We start from the raw sequence: 15913 nt of genomic DNA on the forward strand, positions 1-15913 counted from the left end.
GGCATTGTCAGTAAGAAAACCAAGAAAGTCAATAGTTTAAGTTATTTAAGCTCTTAATATTTATCTTTTGCTACTTTATCTTTTAGGTAAACATTCAATTCAAGAGTTGGAGGTTCTGACTTTTCACACATACTGCTACAAGTTGAACTTTGATTCCAAGTAGTAATGACCTGTTCTTGCAAGTAAGAGAATGGCAGGAGATTAATACCTTTCTTACAGAGCAAAAGGCACTCATAGGATAGGATAGGATAAACTGAAAGGAAGACAGAGGAAAATACAGTCCCTGACTTTACTCAGTGCCTATTAACAATAGCCCTTACTCCAGTTGTTTGTAGAGTATAACAAGCATGACTTAATCTTAACAATGTAGTGATAATTTTCCAAACACAGCTCATCACCAAGAGTCAGACCAACTTTCAAATTTGCAACTTCCTGTCAAAGATTACTATTTCTTTAAAACATGAAAATAAAAGGGATTATATTATAGACGGGGAGGGGAAATAATTGCAAAAGGCTTATATTTTACACTAATTTATATTTACAGCAATTATTTACCTTTTTGTTTTCTTGTAGTTTTCCAGCTGTAATGTCTGCATACATTTGTATCTTTCCAACTCACACTGTTCACATAGGTCCTCAAGACACAATAGATGATTCTCCATCTCCTCAAAGTTTGCCTCTAGCTGGGCTATAAGAAATACTTCCATAAATATCAAATTGTATCAACAGATGGACAACTCACCTGAACAGAAACAGGAATTCATAAAGGTACATAATTAACATGGTAATAATTACACATATATAAATGGCTCAGAAAGATAAACAAATCTCAGTCCATATCACATAGCAAAGAGTGACAGCAGAGCCACATTAAGGGAGATCTATCTGAGGATCCCTTTGTAGTAAGATACTGAACCACTATATTTGCCCCAGCATCTTGGTCTCAAATGCTTGTGTGCTATACAGCAGGAAGAGAAACATCCAGAACTCATAATTTAGTTTTGCCTCTTGGGCACACTGTCTGAGTGCATTAAAATACAAATGTCTGCATTATGCTATCCTGCTTTTCAGAATGATTGGGCAGTTATTAATTTGCAAAATTCACAAACACAGCAGGGCTCCAGATAATTTAAAAGGTACCTTTCAATCACTGTTTTTTTCCACTTAAAAAACCCACCACCTGCTTTGCTGTACTTGCTATTCAAATAGTACTAAAAGACAACAACAAAGAACAGGAAAATAAAGAGGGTGAAGAAAAGTGAATTTTAGAGGGCAACTGATTCCTAGCACTAGCATTTGAGCAGCCTCTAGTGGGAACTGCAGAAAACTCTGCTTCTGAAGAACACAAATGAACACTTAAAATATCCCCAGTCACACTTTACTGCAACACAGGTTTCAGAATTTTTCTTTCCGAAGTGAAAGAAAACTTAATGGCTTTTCACTAAAAAAATTTGAAGACTAGCTCCATAGCAATAGCACCAGCTATGGTTGTGAATTAACATCTCTCCTACCCAAATCAGGATGTATGCACAATGTACACATCAAAAGAAAGTTCCAAACAAGGCTACATATTTAATCCATTTGATACTTAAGCCATAACGCTTTCAGCAGCTATTATGCATATCCATAGATAAATAAGCTTATACTTTTACAAAGATATTTAGAAAAATATGAAATCTATACATTAATTTCCAGCTTATAGTTGACAGTGGCACCTAGAATGCCTTTGCCCCAGAAAGCCAGCTAATGTTCTAAAGAATACCTGCAAGACTACTACTACTTCTTTTCCAGCTCTTCAAGAAGTCCCACAACCAAGCAGTCACGCAACAACCCCCATCTCACTCTGAAACAGCATTTCTATAAAGGAGAAAAGCATCTCCTTTTAATATTTTTAAGGAGGTCAGAAAAAAAACATTGTACCTTTACATTAAGAATTTTCCTGTACAGTAATATGCCACACTTGGTAGAAATAATTTTTTTTTTATTAGACAGACGAAAAATAACTTGTTCTTCAGATGACATAATTCCAATTACATTAGTTTGTCCTGTATTTCTTACACTATCACAGGTAAAACAGCACTATAACAAGTTTTATTTCTCAGTTTTATTTTTTTTAAAGTATGCTAATGTTTGATCAGATAACGTCAGACTGAATTATCTTCCATCAGTATACACTGTTTAGAAACTACTCAGGTACTAAAGTATTTATCTAGAACTCGAGAATCACAAAAACCAGTTTCATTCCTGAAAACACTTTCTTTCTGAAGTTTAGCTAATTTAAATTTACCGCATAAAATTTAACTGTGGTAGTTCAAAAATTGCTAGAAAAACTAAATGACAGTTCTATATCAAAAAATACTACAGTTTTCGTTTTTTTTTCCTACTATAATTTTAAATGCAGCCTTCCCGCATCGTCCCAGACACCAAAATAACAGGAGCCACCATGGAGTATGACAGAAATTTTTTACAAAGCTCATTAGTTTTCTGATTAAAAGCCAAAAAAGCAGAAAACAGAAAGGATGGAAACACTTACATCAAAGAAATTCTCTCTGCCTCTAGGTCAGACAGGGACACAGATTACTAAACTTAAAATAAAATGATCAGTGAAAGACATATAGGCTGAGAGAGTTGGGGTTGTTCAGCCTGGAGAAAAGAAGGTTCCGAGGAGACCTTAGAGCAGCCTTCCAGTACCTGAAGGGGGCTACAGGAGAGATGGGGAGGGACTCTTGATCAGGGAGTGTAGTGAGAGGACAAGGGGTAATAGTTATGAACTGAAAGAGGGCAGATTTAGATCAGATATTAGGAAGAAATTTTTCACTGTGCGGGGGGTGAGGCAGTGGCCCAGGTTGCCCAGAGAAGCTGTGGATGCCCCATCCCTGGAGGGGCTCAAGGCCAGGCTGGATGAGGCTTTGGGCAACCTGGGCTAGTGGGAGGTGTCCCTGCCCATGGCAGGGGGGTTGGAACTCGATGATCTTTAAGGTCCCTTCCAACCCAAACCATTCTGTGATTCTATTTTTTATATATATATATAATCTAATATATATAGAAAGAGCTCAATTCAGCTGCAAAACTTGAAAAAAATTCTTTACATAATTACAGTCCTACTAGCATTCAATTTTGATTTGTTTTTAAAGAAAAGATCTTAAACCCAGCTAGTATCGTACCACTCACATGAAGCTAAAGTAGCTTCTTTGCTGAAACTACATAGCAAGTATATTAGGACATTTTTCCTTTTATGTTCAAGCCATAGATATTTCCAAGTTTACCACACCAAACTATATGCATTTATACATAGATACCTCTGCATTATACAACAACCCTCTCCGCTGAAGCATTCTGCCCTGGAGCCTGTGAAAACCTCCCTATTGAACACAGGTATCATTACACTATATTATTCAAATACCTTGTCTTACATATATTCCCCTAACATCATCTCTGTATTCTCAGTAAAAGTTAAATGGTGTTTCATCTCGAACAATGAAACTCATGAAAGCAAGAAAAGTATCAGTAGTTTTTAAACAACTGGTCAACCAGTTAGAAAAACCTGTAATTAGTAAGAAAATGTTTTTCTTTAGGCATTTTTTCAAAAGTAAATCATTAATCATTTATAGTAGAAGATTTAACAGCTCTCCTGACTTCAAAAATAATTTTAAAATCAAAAAGAAACCACTAAAAATTAGAGCCTTCTAATGGAATGTGTGTTCTAGATTTCTGCATCACAAAACACCCATCTCTTTTTCAAAAAGGATCAACTGCTAGATGCTAACAGAAAACAAACTGTTATTTAAGTAACCAAACACAATTCAGAAGTCCAAGTTCAAATGCCAGCTGTGTGAAAAATCTTGATTAACATAATGTCTGGTCTTAAATTCCCTTTTACTTGACCAATACCTACTAGTATCTAAATCCTCACGTAAACCACAATTAATCAATAGATAATAGTAAACTAATGGCTTATCTTCCCCAAAGACACACGTCTTGCCCAAAGAGATAAGTCTGTGGGCTGTTACTCGTACACTTTTTCCTCCTAAAAGTATTGCTTTAGAGGCAGTCTACCAACTGATGAAATGAACAATTAAATTCTATAATCTCAGAATACAAGATGTTGATGGAAGTATATTGCATTATTTGAACTGGAAAAATCTTTGGCATTTTAATGAAGAAATTAAAAAATAAGTATACTTTATTCAAACATACTTGTCTGCTGCAAACCAACTACCCAAAATATGGGTACTAAGTTTTAAAGCAGTTCAAACGTTACCAAAACCAAAATCTTGTATTTAATGAAAAATTACTATAATCACTGTGACCTTACATTTCACAAGTTTTCCTACATTTCCTTAATCTCTGAAGAGCCCATTAAGATGACTTTAATCCCACTACTGAAACAAAGGGTACATGGCCTTTTTTTTTCTTTTATGCAAAATACTTGTGCTTCTCTGAACAAATTGGATTGAATTTTGCAAAGCTAGAAAACGGCACCTTTCACACTTGATACACAATCTGAAAATAAAGCACGTCCCTTGCTCAATATAAAAACAGACCTAAGACACCCCTAAGCAGTGTGAAAAGTTGCTGTTTCCCTAATGGATTTACACACTCATCTTACTCCTACTTGGAAAAAAACATTTATTAAAGATTAGGAAGCAATGGCTTTTATCTCTGTGAATATTTACCCAGTCTTATTTTCTTCCCAGTCTCATCAGTCTAAATATTTTTACCCTAGATTGGAGCCGTCACCTATGTTCATGACCAGCCTTTCTGAAACCAATAACAAGCTGATGCTTAACTTACTTTTTTTCTAAACATCTGAAGTAGTGAAAATTGGATTTGGATCAAGGTTTGTGTGCATTGATTTGCTGAAATCAAAACAGATATTGGAGGGAAATGCCCCTGCTCAAACATGAAGCATATTTCATACTGAGACAAGTATGTCAGATACTGGCAAGCAGGTATTTTCTACAACATCTCAAATAAAAATTTGCTTAAGTGATGATTCAAATTCTGGACTTTGAAAGGGCAATAACTGTCCTTTTCAATTCTCCATGAGAGTAATATTTTCTTCAAGGTTTTCAACTGCAGCTGCAAGACATTGTGTAATACAATAAATTTATCAAATGAAGACACAGACTTTTTACTTGAAGTGAGGGATGACTGATAATGTGAGTACCTAAGTTAAAGGACTTTATTTATAAAAGTGCTAATGAAAATGTGTCTTGTAATACACAGCAAAAGCTGAAGAATCTGTACATGACTCATACCAATTTTAAGTAGGTCACTAAAAAGGCTCATTCCCATTATCTGAAATTTCTTTTATCAAAAGCAGCCAAGGTTCCCTATCTGCTTTCAAAATGAAAGCATTAATAGATTTTTAGAAGTGTATCAAGTCACAACACAGAACTATTACTTTTCTGAAACGGTGAATATTAGCCAAATTACATCTTAGATGCATGATCCGGGACACAGCGGTTTATAATTCTATATTCACTTTTTTTTTTTTTTACAGAATGCTTCACTCATATTTAAAATTCACAGCCATAGTATTAATCATCTCTTGGAAAAGTGAATACAGTTTCTATTTGTAAAAAACAGACAGTTCAGAGTTATAAAAACTAAAAACAGTGAGCAGAATATGACCGCAAATTTCTGGTAAATCACTTCCAGAAGTGTAGATGTTGAATTTGGTGTAAATTATACTTTTCTCTTCAAATAGACTCTGTAAGACTTATCAGAAAAAATAAATAATCCAAAGATATCACAGTGATGAGGAGGAACTAATAAAAACCCCTAGGTGAACTGTCTAAAGTTTGACACACGAGGTGAGGCTAAAAGATTTGTTTCAAATGTCACAACCTTAGCAGGAGACTTCAAAATTCATTAGCCTCCCCAAGCAGACTGGTTAATGCTTCCTTAAATTCTGCTTGTACAGCATCAAAAATATTCTAGAGACAGTGATCCTTCTCCAAGTAATTCTACAATCAAGGTGAGATTAATTCTGGTTCATAAAACCATAATATTAGGAAAGGTAACCCTAATTATTCATCAGGATTTACAGCATTTGCAGTTATGAACTATAAAGACAATTCCAGTAGGTTTTATTATCTTGTTTATTATTGGTCTCTACCAGTGCACTGCATAATTTTGTGCATGATGATATTAAAACCCATATTTAAATAAATCATTATTTGCATTGATATTTCCTTATAAAATAATTGAGCTTTTCAAAAAGCCATCATTAAATGGTTACTACACATGATAAAGCCTTACTAAATAAGGTGATATGAGAAAATTGCAATAAAAAATGAAATATGTTGCTCGGTTCAGAAAAAAAACAGCAGTTATTACCCGTCTACCTAGGAACAAAAGCTGATTTGTGCATCTCCACTGACCATAGAAGAATGTGAACTGAGCCTCTGAACAGAGAGGAGAGCCCTCCTTTTCTCCACATCAGATGCCAGCACACACATCCAGCCCACCCCACAGAACACTGGAGCTGCAATTAACATGAAGAATTTCAGTGTACTTCCCAGCTGGTGTAGGAATAGTGCAGGCAGTCCCTGGGGAACGTCACTGCCAAAATCCATGCACAGGCAGCAGTTTTTCAAAATTTTAATCTGATGCAATTTGAACAGATTTTTCATGGAGGCAGCATGTCGACAGACAGGCTCACTGCTTGTCAAATGCTGCGTCCTCGTTTCAAGGCTCAGAAACACTAGAGCTTTTCAGAGACTAAGAGGCCAGAACATTCTTTCTAATTTCATTTTCAACAGTGGATCAACTGTTTTGTATGAGAGGTTTCCAGAAGTAGTGCATGAAGGGATTAATCTTTTCATCTTTTAAATTAAATCAACAGGTTAACATTTGGTAAAGTTTTAAAAATTGGAACCCATGTAACAAGCATGAGGTATTGGGTAACCTTAATACATAGCATGGCTAGTTTCACCCAGCTGGCTTCACGTTGTACGCTAACTTAAAATACAGAAGCTAGCTTTGGAACAAACTATTACTCTTAACAAGAAGTTTCTGCCTTGAAAGTGTACCAAGCCAGGTAAATTTCTTGCTCCCCCCACACCAACCAAATGATCATTTAAAATAAATTATTATATAAAATTACATAGTCTCCAAGGGAAGCAACTACATACATGGGTGTTCACACTACTTACAAACCTTTGAGAATTTAAAAAGACCTAAAGAATAATAATTTTCAACTGTTCACACCAAGATATGCAGCTACCATACAATCTTTTTTTTTTTTTGTAAATAATGACACATACAATATCTAAACTGCTGGGAAAGCAACCACTATTAATTTTGCTCTTTTACAAAACAAGTTTAAGAACTACTGTTTCATAATAGAAAGGATACGTTTGGGAAACAAAATTAAATTTTATAATTGCAAAGTTCACAACAGCTCAACTTCAGTCTAACCCTCTGTACTGACTTGAATGTCTTGTGATGTCTATAAAACCTTACCTAGGCTTGCTGTGAGGCATTGCAGATCTGCTAAAAACCCAGGTATTTGTTGGAGCTGATCCTGTAGTTCCACCAGACTGTTCCTTTTCTTCTCCCAGTGTGCAGAAAGCATCACAACTTCACTATCCACCAGCTGAAACAAACAGGTTCTTTACTTGCAAATTTATGAACCTATTTACAAGCACCTTGACTAATTTTTAGAATTCATACATCTGCAAGTGTAAGGTCAGCACAGCAACCTTATAGTACTGCCACTTGGGTACTTCTCAAGTAAATATATAACATGGATAAGAAAGCCCCTGTAGTATGAAATATTTCTATCAAAACACATTGATCAAAACGAGATAAAAAGTAATTTCTCAATATACTAATCAATGTAGGAAATATTTTATGGATACACTGCTTAAAAGTTTTATTTATATAGGTCAAATTCTATGAAAAACAGTAAGATCAGGAGATCTTAGGTAACAAATGTCTCCTTTACATATGATACCCGAGATGATTCAGTTGTAGTTTCCCTGCTCTTAGTTCCATTTGCACACAACTGCAGCCTGTGGCTGTATCTGCATTCTGGATTCCTCAGTTTTGGTAGAATTAGGTGCAGAAAGAGAAAAAGTCTGAACAATGGAAGTTCTCAAAGATTTACAATTCTACCCACTTCAGACAGATTCTTTTAGAAGAACAACAACTTCTCCCATTTCCAAATTCCTCCAGCTACCTATTCCTGTCAAAAAGCCATTCTGTTTTACCAAACAAGGTTTGAAAACTTATTCCCAAGCCCAGTGAGTAATGAAACACTTCAGAAGACCAACATCCTTATTTAAATAAAGCCAAGTCTATTTTTGAGAATGAGATATGGGATTTACAGCAGTTAAACAGTAAAGCAAGCAAGCAAACAAACAAAAAAAATACACCATGAGATGGGGACAAACGCCAGAAAAACATTTCAGCTCAGAGATAACTGAGTAACCTAAAAGCAGTATTTTTAGGACAATTTTGTAGATGGAATTGATAGCTAGCATATACAATTTAACATGGTAAGACCGTAGGCAGCAATTAAACCTCGAACTTTTCACTTCCTTACAAATAAGACAGTATGAGTAGTTTATCTGCTACCGGCCAGTACCAGAAAATAGGATACTGGCTAAGTAGACCCTTAGGTCAATCTTGTGTGCTTACACAATTCTTATTTTAATGAACCTCGTATTTTCTACTTTTCTAAAAAAGAAACAAACAAAAAACCACAAGCAATACACATTTTGGATTCTCCCAAAAAATAAAAATCTGAATTTCGTGGAAAATTTCAACATCTTTTGGAAGTTTTAATTCTAATTTTCCCAAGCAGCCATAATATGCAAGATTAAGGTTACACTGGGTTTTCATATATACATATATATATATAAAACCTCACATTGTTTTCAGAACTACAATTTTTAAAGCAAACTATTCCAAGTATTATAAAATTGTAAGCAAGTCATTTAGATCTTCTAAAAAAAGCATCATGAGCAATGAAGCACACAAAGCTGGCAGAGAGAACTTTGTCTCTAACAACAGAAGGCTTTCACTGAAATGGGTGGAAAAGGTGGGCCATGCTATCAGGCACGAGAAATAAGAACATGATATCTTTCTTACCCTAAATACACCTCTTCAAAGTATCCTAAGCTGTGATTTTTTTTTTTTTTTATCCATTGGAAAAAGATACAGAGAAGACTCCTAAGGAAAACAGAAGAGTCAGGGAGGATGCAGCCAGGCAGAGTGAGGGTTTCAGCCAGGACAGAGAACACCACAGCTCAGTCCTGCTCTGCATCACGGCCACTCGGCTAACACTGCCCCTTAAACAGGGTTTGAAATGGCAAGTCTGGTGCAGACCTCCAGAGCAGCAGAGCAATGCATTGGTAGCCCTTACTGGGAGCTTGCTTTCCCTTCATTCCAGAAATAAACATGTTACTTCCAGGGCAGGAAAACTGAACAAAATGAGGAGAAAGCACAGATACTTCCTGAATCTTTTCAGCCAGACAAGCCAAATCTTGCTGCTTGCTGTCCACAAAGAGAGGGCAGCAAACAGTGTCAGTGCAACAGCCCCACCCCGACAATAACCCACCAACATGCCCCAACCTCAAATCTATTCAATTGTTTACATTGCATCACATTATTTAATGTTTGCTTTTCATTCTTGTTTACGTTACATTTCTATTTATTGTTTACATTGCCATTTATTGGAAATGTTAAAATGTCTTAAGCAGTCTCAGAATAGTATTCCCAGCTAACTTAAAATCTTTCAAATAATGGCAGAAGAGTGCAAAAAACAACCACCTGAACTTCTGGATATGTCTTATTTTTGCTGTCACCTTCTTGTTATACTCTGACAAAGTTGTACTTCTCAATATCCTTCTCTAACCTAACATCCCACAGAAAAACAGTACACAATGCATATTTTTTGCTGAAGAGCAACTATCTGAACACAGGACAGAAGACAAAAAATTCTGGGTGTCAATGTATCAGCTGAAAAGTACTTTAAGAGCACCAGGAAATTCTCATGCTCAATGTTTGTTAAAGTAATTGAAATATCAGAAAGTAAACAGGAGAATGAGAATGAGGTTCAGATAATTCTTGTTAGATGATACTTTGTGAGAAACATGATCACAGAGGTTTTCTGTTTTTACAATATACATTTAATACTTTAAAAATATTAATTGTAGGCTGAGTACCATAAAATCTGAAAGAGCTGCAAGAAAGAAGAGGAACTAGACATTCTGACCCATTCCATCGCTGCCTGTCAAACACCATCTTAAAAAGCACAGTAAAAAACAATGCAACTTGGCATCCGAAGTAGCAATATGGAGCATTACTTTTTCATTACACTGGTTGTACTGGATCCAACTGGGATGAAGTTAACTTTCTTCACAGCAGCCCATATGGTGCTGTCTCAGATTTCTGACCAAAGCAGCATTGATAACACACCAATGTTCTGGCTATTGTTGAACAATGCTTGTACAGTGTCAAGGCTTTCTCTCTTCCCCACTCATCCTCACCCCTCCCGCAGTGAGTAGGCTTGGGATTGGCAAGAAGCTGGGACAGGACACAGCCAGAACAGCTGACCACTGGCCAAAGGGATATTTCATACCATGCTCAAAAATAACAACTAAGGGTTTGGTCTTCCAGCATAACCATTGCTCCAAGACTGGCTGGGCATTGGTCCGCTTGGGGAGGTTGTGACAGACAGCTTGTGCATCACTTGTTTTTCCTGTGTCCTTCAACTGTTAAACTGTTTTTACCTTGAATGATGAGCTTTCTCATTTTTGTTCCTCCTGCTCGCTCCTCTGTCCCACTGGTGGGGAGGTGAACATGGCTATGTAGGTGCTTGCCTAGTGGCCAGTGTCAACCCAGTACACTGGTACTAAAAATTTTAGTTCAAAATTATTTACATGTTTTAAAATATTTCAAGCCTGGCATCATTATTTTTTCTTACCTCTCCAGCTTTTGCACAATCTTTGGCTCCTTTGTGAAGGGCAACCCAAGCATCTTCATATCTGAAGAGAAGAAAGATAAATGACCATTTTTACTGTGTTCCCCTTACAAAAGAACAGGATTTCATGGACGCCACTCTGCTTATATTTAGAGGGACTGCCAGAAATAAGTTTAAAAACCTGTACAGTTGCCTTGGTAGAACAGTAAATACCAGAAATACATACTAATAAATAATTTATTTCAAAGAAAAGGTGATTCATGTTTTTTAAACTGCTAGCTTACATTAAGAGCTAAATGAACCCAGCAATATTTATAAGACTACACATAAAATCCTTAAGCACTACTTGCAACCAAATTTCACTAAGAAAATGAAAAAAAATTAACAAGATTGTAATCACACCCCACTGCTCTCCCCCTCAAAAAAGAGAATAGATTTATTTTTTTTTTAAGATAAAAATACATAGGAAATTTATAATGCAGATAGCTTCTGTTACTCAGAAAAAATGTCATTAAATACAAGTGGAACACACTTTCTTTTCATGGCAATGACAGGCATACTGTCTCTGTTATAACAGAACGCAATCATATCAAATATGTAACAGTTATAAAACATTAAATTAAAACCAGAGGCTGGGCATCACTGCTGGTCTTCTTCACGCCTGTGCATTATACCCTGAACTAAAGTAATCTTTCAAATGTTGCTTTTCCTCCATTTCCATTAACATGAAAGCACTTAAGGACTGGGCAAGCTTTAAAGAGATTTATCATTTGGTAACCACCCCCAGTCTATTCACTCCAGAACATCCAAAAAACCTATTAGTAACACCTTCCTTTTCTTCTAATTTTCTTAACCTAATGAAGTTATTTCTGAAATTATAGGAAGACGACAATAACAAAGAAATGGAAGGTCATACCTGCTTAGTAATTCCAGTCCAGCAGAAAATTCTGGCACACATGGAACAGTTCTATAAAACAAATTGTAAATACACAGGTGTTGTTAACTAATAGAAGGCTGTTATAAAAAATGTGCGTACACATCTTAGTTTGACACACATGCTGAGCACAGAGCTATTCCCTACTGTTCACTTCCACTGTCAATTCTGGTTTAAAATTCACCATACAGTGTATCTTACAAGAATATTCCAAAGCTAGGGATGTTTTTTTTCCCTTGTTATTTTATGGTAGCCCATTCTTACTTCGTTTTGACCATGTCCATTAAAAAACAACTTTTATGAGATAATTTTTTAGTACAGTTAACAAACACACAGGATGAACATTGTTTTAACTTAAAACAGCGGACAGAAACAAAAATAAGACTACTACACAACTTCTTTACGTCCCTCAATAAAGATATTGCACTTAATGTATGGTATATTAAAAATAAATGCTAAGCTAAAGAACCTTTGCCAGTTTAATGCTCTAATGATCTCCTATTGGATGCATACCTTTTCATTACTAACAGCTTCAAAAATAAAGGCAACTTATCATAAATTTAAAAAAATTAATAATGCAGCACTTTCAAGGATGCATTATGTGAGGATCTTGATGTCATCCAAGATTCGTCTCTTGGAAAATTACCAGAATAGACCATTTTGCACTGTCATCCAAACAATTTGAACAGAAAAAAACCAAATACAATCAAGCTAAGCTATACTTGTCCTAGAACTTTATCAGCGAAGCAGAAGTCACCCTGGCATTCCCCTATTTGTGATGATCCAACTGGGTCACCCAGTGCTTTTCTCAAAAAGTGACGGATATTTACAGTACATCAGATGAACTAAAATATTATGCACTCGAAACATACAAACAAGGCAGTTGCCTAAAATAGTTTTATTCTAACCCTCACCCATTCTTTTTTAGTTTCTGTGTCTTGTCAATACAACCAGTCTCCTGTTAAAAACCCTTCACATCCAAAACATCAAGCTTCAGAACTTAATACAGTTTATTTCAGGTGCCTCATTTTTTTTTCAGGGCTTGTTTTAAAACCAATTGTGTCTACACACCGTGTTTTAGTAAGAACTTGCTTTACACTAAAGCATATCTGAGCTTATTTGAAGCAGCAACATTCACGGATGTCATTTACAGACGTTAAGTAGCCTTTCCCTGTAGCTTATACAGAAAGAACGAACAATGCACTAAAATGCAGAGGATAATAAACCACCACAATTCTAAAATCTTCTTGCAACAGAGATGAAAACATGTAATTATGGCACTCCACTATACATATATTTTCCATAATGAAAAGGCTCATATTTCTTTTCTTACACTGAGAAAAGTGAATTACGGTTTTAGTACATGAGATTCACAGAGTTTGTAAACAATTATACTGAATATTCACATAAATAGTCATTAATAAATTGACTGATGGCCATCAGAAATTATTTAGACCTATCAATCAAGGTTCTATTAAGTATTTCCTCAATATTAGGTTTAAGCTTCTCTGTTATCAAAATAATGTTCTGTAAAATTATATGCAAAGGTTTTTGCAACCGGCTCATATATATGAGCCACTTTCAATTTTTTCTTTAACAAGAACATCCTAGATCCATGCTCCGCATTAAGATGTTCAGAAGTACCTCTGCCTGCTTTTTTTTGCTTCTCTTGATTTGTCGCCCAAAGTCTTCAACCTAGAGATCAAAATACAAAACAATCAGACATTTCCAACACCAAAACCGGAGAACAGCTTGTTTGAACACATAATGTGTTAAATCCAGTCTATCATAGTTAATTTAGTTTCAGCTTATTTCACAAACAAATCAAATTTCAGTTAGTTTTGTGGAGACTGTCATATGAAATTATTTCCACCTACACGGCTTCTAAATTATGAGATTTTTCAATAAGTGCATCAAACAATTGGGTATGTAAGTTCCATGGGAGCCACATATCCAAGTCATCCAGCTCTTGATACTGTTTCCTTAGCAGTCAAGTATTAAAGATCTGGATAGAAATAACCAATTCAATCCTGAAGAACACCGTTTACAAGACAGCACATGTGCCAAGGAAAAGCATGACAGTCACACAGAGACATTTGTACCCACTTGCCCTAAGTCTACCAACACAAAACTAGCACAAGTAAACTCTTCTTCTGCCAGCATCAGAATCTCCAGCATCACTATAGTGTGCTGCTACTGAGCATATCATATGCTACTGAGCATACCTTGTCAAAAAACAAAAAAACTACCAAAACCCCAACCAACAATTGACCACCAAGACGAAGGATGTCCTCAGCCTCTATGCCCCTGGGAGTTCCAGCTGTCCAGAACAGCAAGGGTTAGGAAGAAACAAGACACCCAGATGTGAGCAAGCTGGAAATGAGCCATGAGCTGCAAAGCTATCCTCCAGACAGGACACTGAGATATGTAACCCTGGGTGACCCACTGAGAAACACCCCTAATATATTCAGGCTGCTTCTAGGATGAGCCAAACCACTCCTCCAGTCTTGAGCACCACAAATGTCCAGGAACTCAGAGAAGAAACCTCAAAACTCCACAGCAAAATAGGTGGTTGACAATTTAAGAAGAAACATGCTAAGGCACGTCTCTACTCCCTGTTAGAGAGCTGTTCATAACAGTCAAGCCTCATAGCAGGCTGAGGAAGAACACCACTGTTGTGGAAAGCTCTGCAATTTGCCCTCTGTCATGTTCCCCAGTATTTACCCCAGCCCGCAACCCCAACACTCCTCTGCATCCAGGGACTGAAGGAAACGCTGGGTCACAACTACCAGTTCTCCTGCTAGAATATCTGCCAGGCAGTCAGAAGTAAAGGCTAAGAGGATTTATCACCGGACTACACAATACTGGCTTCCTTTCAGCAGTGTTGTCCGTACAAAGCATAGGTAGCGTGAGCCACACCACCAAGCTGGCAGAAGCACAGAAATTACTCCCTGCACACACATCAGCTCAGTGTTTTGTTTTTCTTCTCATGCAAAAGCTTGCCTGCAGGTAAATGGGTCAAAATCTGGACACCTCACTCAAGAGAGACATAGAAGTAGACATAAGACACAGATTTAATCTTTTTCAGCTGTATATAAATGTTCCCTTATTCCTTTGGAAGCAGTATTTTTCCTTAGAAGCCCTGGAAAAACATATTTCTCCCTTTGTTTCAAGAAATCCAACTGGTCCACTTTTTCAAGTGCAGTTAACAAGGTGGCCACAACTGGCCCAGCATTCTTGACACCAGAAATATTTTCTTTGGGTTTTGACCATCTGGAGCAAAAGTCTTAACAGCATAAAATGACCTCTGTTACTACTTTGGTAGGGTAGGGAACAGAGTAATCCAGAACACTATGGCACTGAGGTTGGGAATTTCCGCATCTAGGAAGGAAAAGGGGGCAAAACAGGACAGGTCATCTTTGGGCCTGAACCCATGGGGACACTACAGGAAAAAAAAAAAAGAATCCTTCCATTGTCCTCTTCCACCATGTGAAAACCACCTTTTTCAAAAGAACCTTATACTGCACTGAGGCATCAAACCCCATGAGAAATTCTAAAAATAACAGCAAAACAGAAAAACCTCAATAAAGCAATGTCTTAGTCTGTATTTTTAAGACATTTTAATATTCAATTACTGTTTGTCAAGATGAGACAGACAACATACAAGCAATTTATCTGATTGATTTGTAGCTTATTCTACCAATTTATCTGGATGTTCATATACTGGTGGCAAATACTCCCAGTACTTAAAAGGGGCCTACAAGAGAGATGGAGAGGCACTCTTAATCAGTGAGGCAGTGGCCCAGGTTGCCCAGAGAAGCTGTGGATGCCCCATCCCTAGAGGGGTTCAAGGCCAGGCTGGATGAGGCTTTGAGCAACCTGGGCTAGTGGGAGGTGTCCCTGCCCATGGCAGGGGGTGGAACTGGATGATCTTTAAGGTCCCTTCCAACCCAAACCATTCTGTGATTCTATGACGATTTTATGAAATAGGTCATTATAAACTATTTAAGTTTCTGGAGCACACAGACATCCATCACTAT

The 15913-nt window shown here is 36.7% G+C and overlaps 1 protein-coding gene across 1 annotated transcript; it reads right to left on the reverse strand.

Moving 5' to 3' along the window:
* Positions 1-555: 555 nt before the first annotated feature.
* LOC104470249 (dysbindin-like) lies at positions 556-13568 on the reverse strand (the record flags this gene model as incomplete). Its single annotated transcript, XM_010085100.1, has 5 exons — positions 556-688; positions 7474-7606; positions 10943-11003; positions 11856-11906; positions 13518-13568. Coding segments are annotated over 5 exons (429 nt in total), but the record flags the coding sequence as incomplete, so codon positions are not given.
* Between the last annotated feature and the right edge of the window lie 2345 nt (positions 13569-15913).

The sequence above is a fragment of the Pterocles gutturalis genome, unplaced genomic scaffold, assembly GCF_000699245.1.
Source record: "Pterocles gutturalis isolate BGI_N339 unplaced genomic scaffold, ASM69924v1 scaffold31035, whole genome shotgun sequence".
Lineage (NCBI taxonomy): Eukaryota > Metazoa > Chordata > Aves > Pterocliformes > Pteroclidae > Pterocles > Pterocles gutturalis.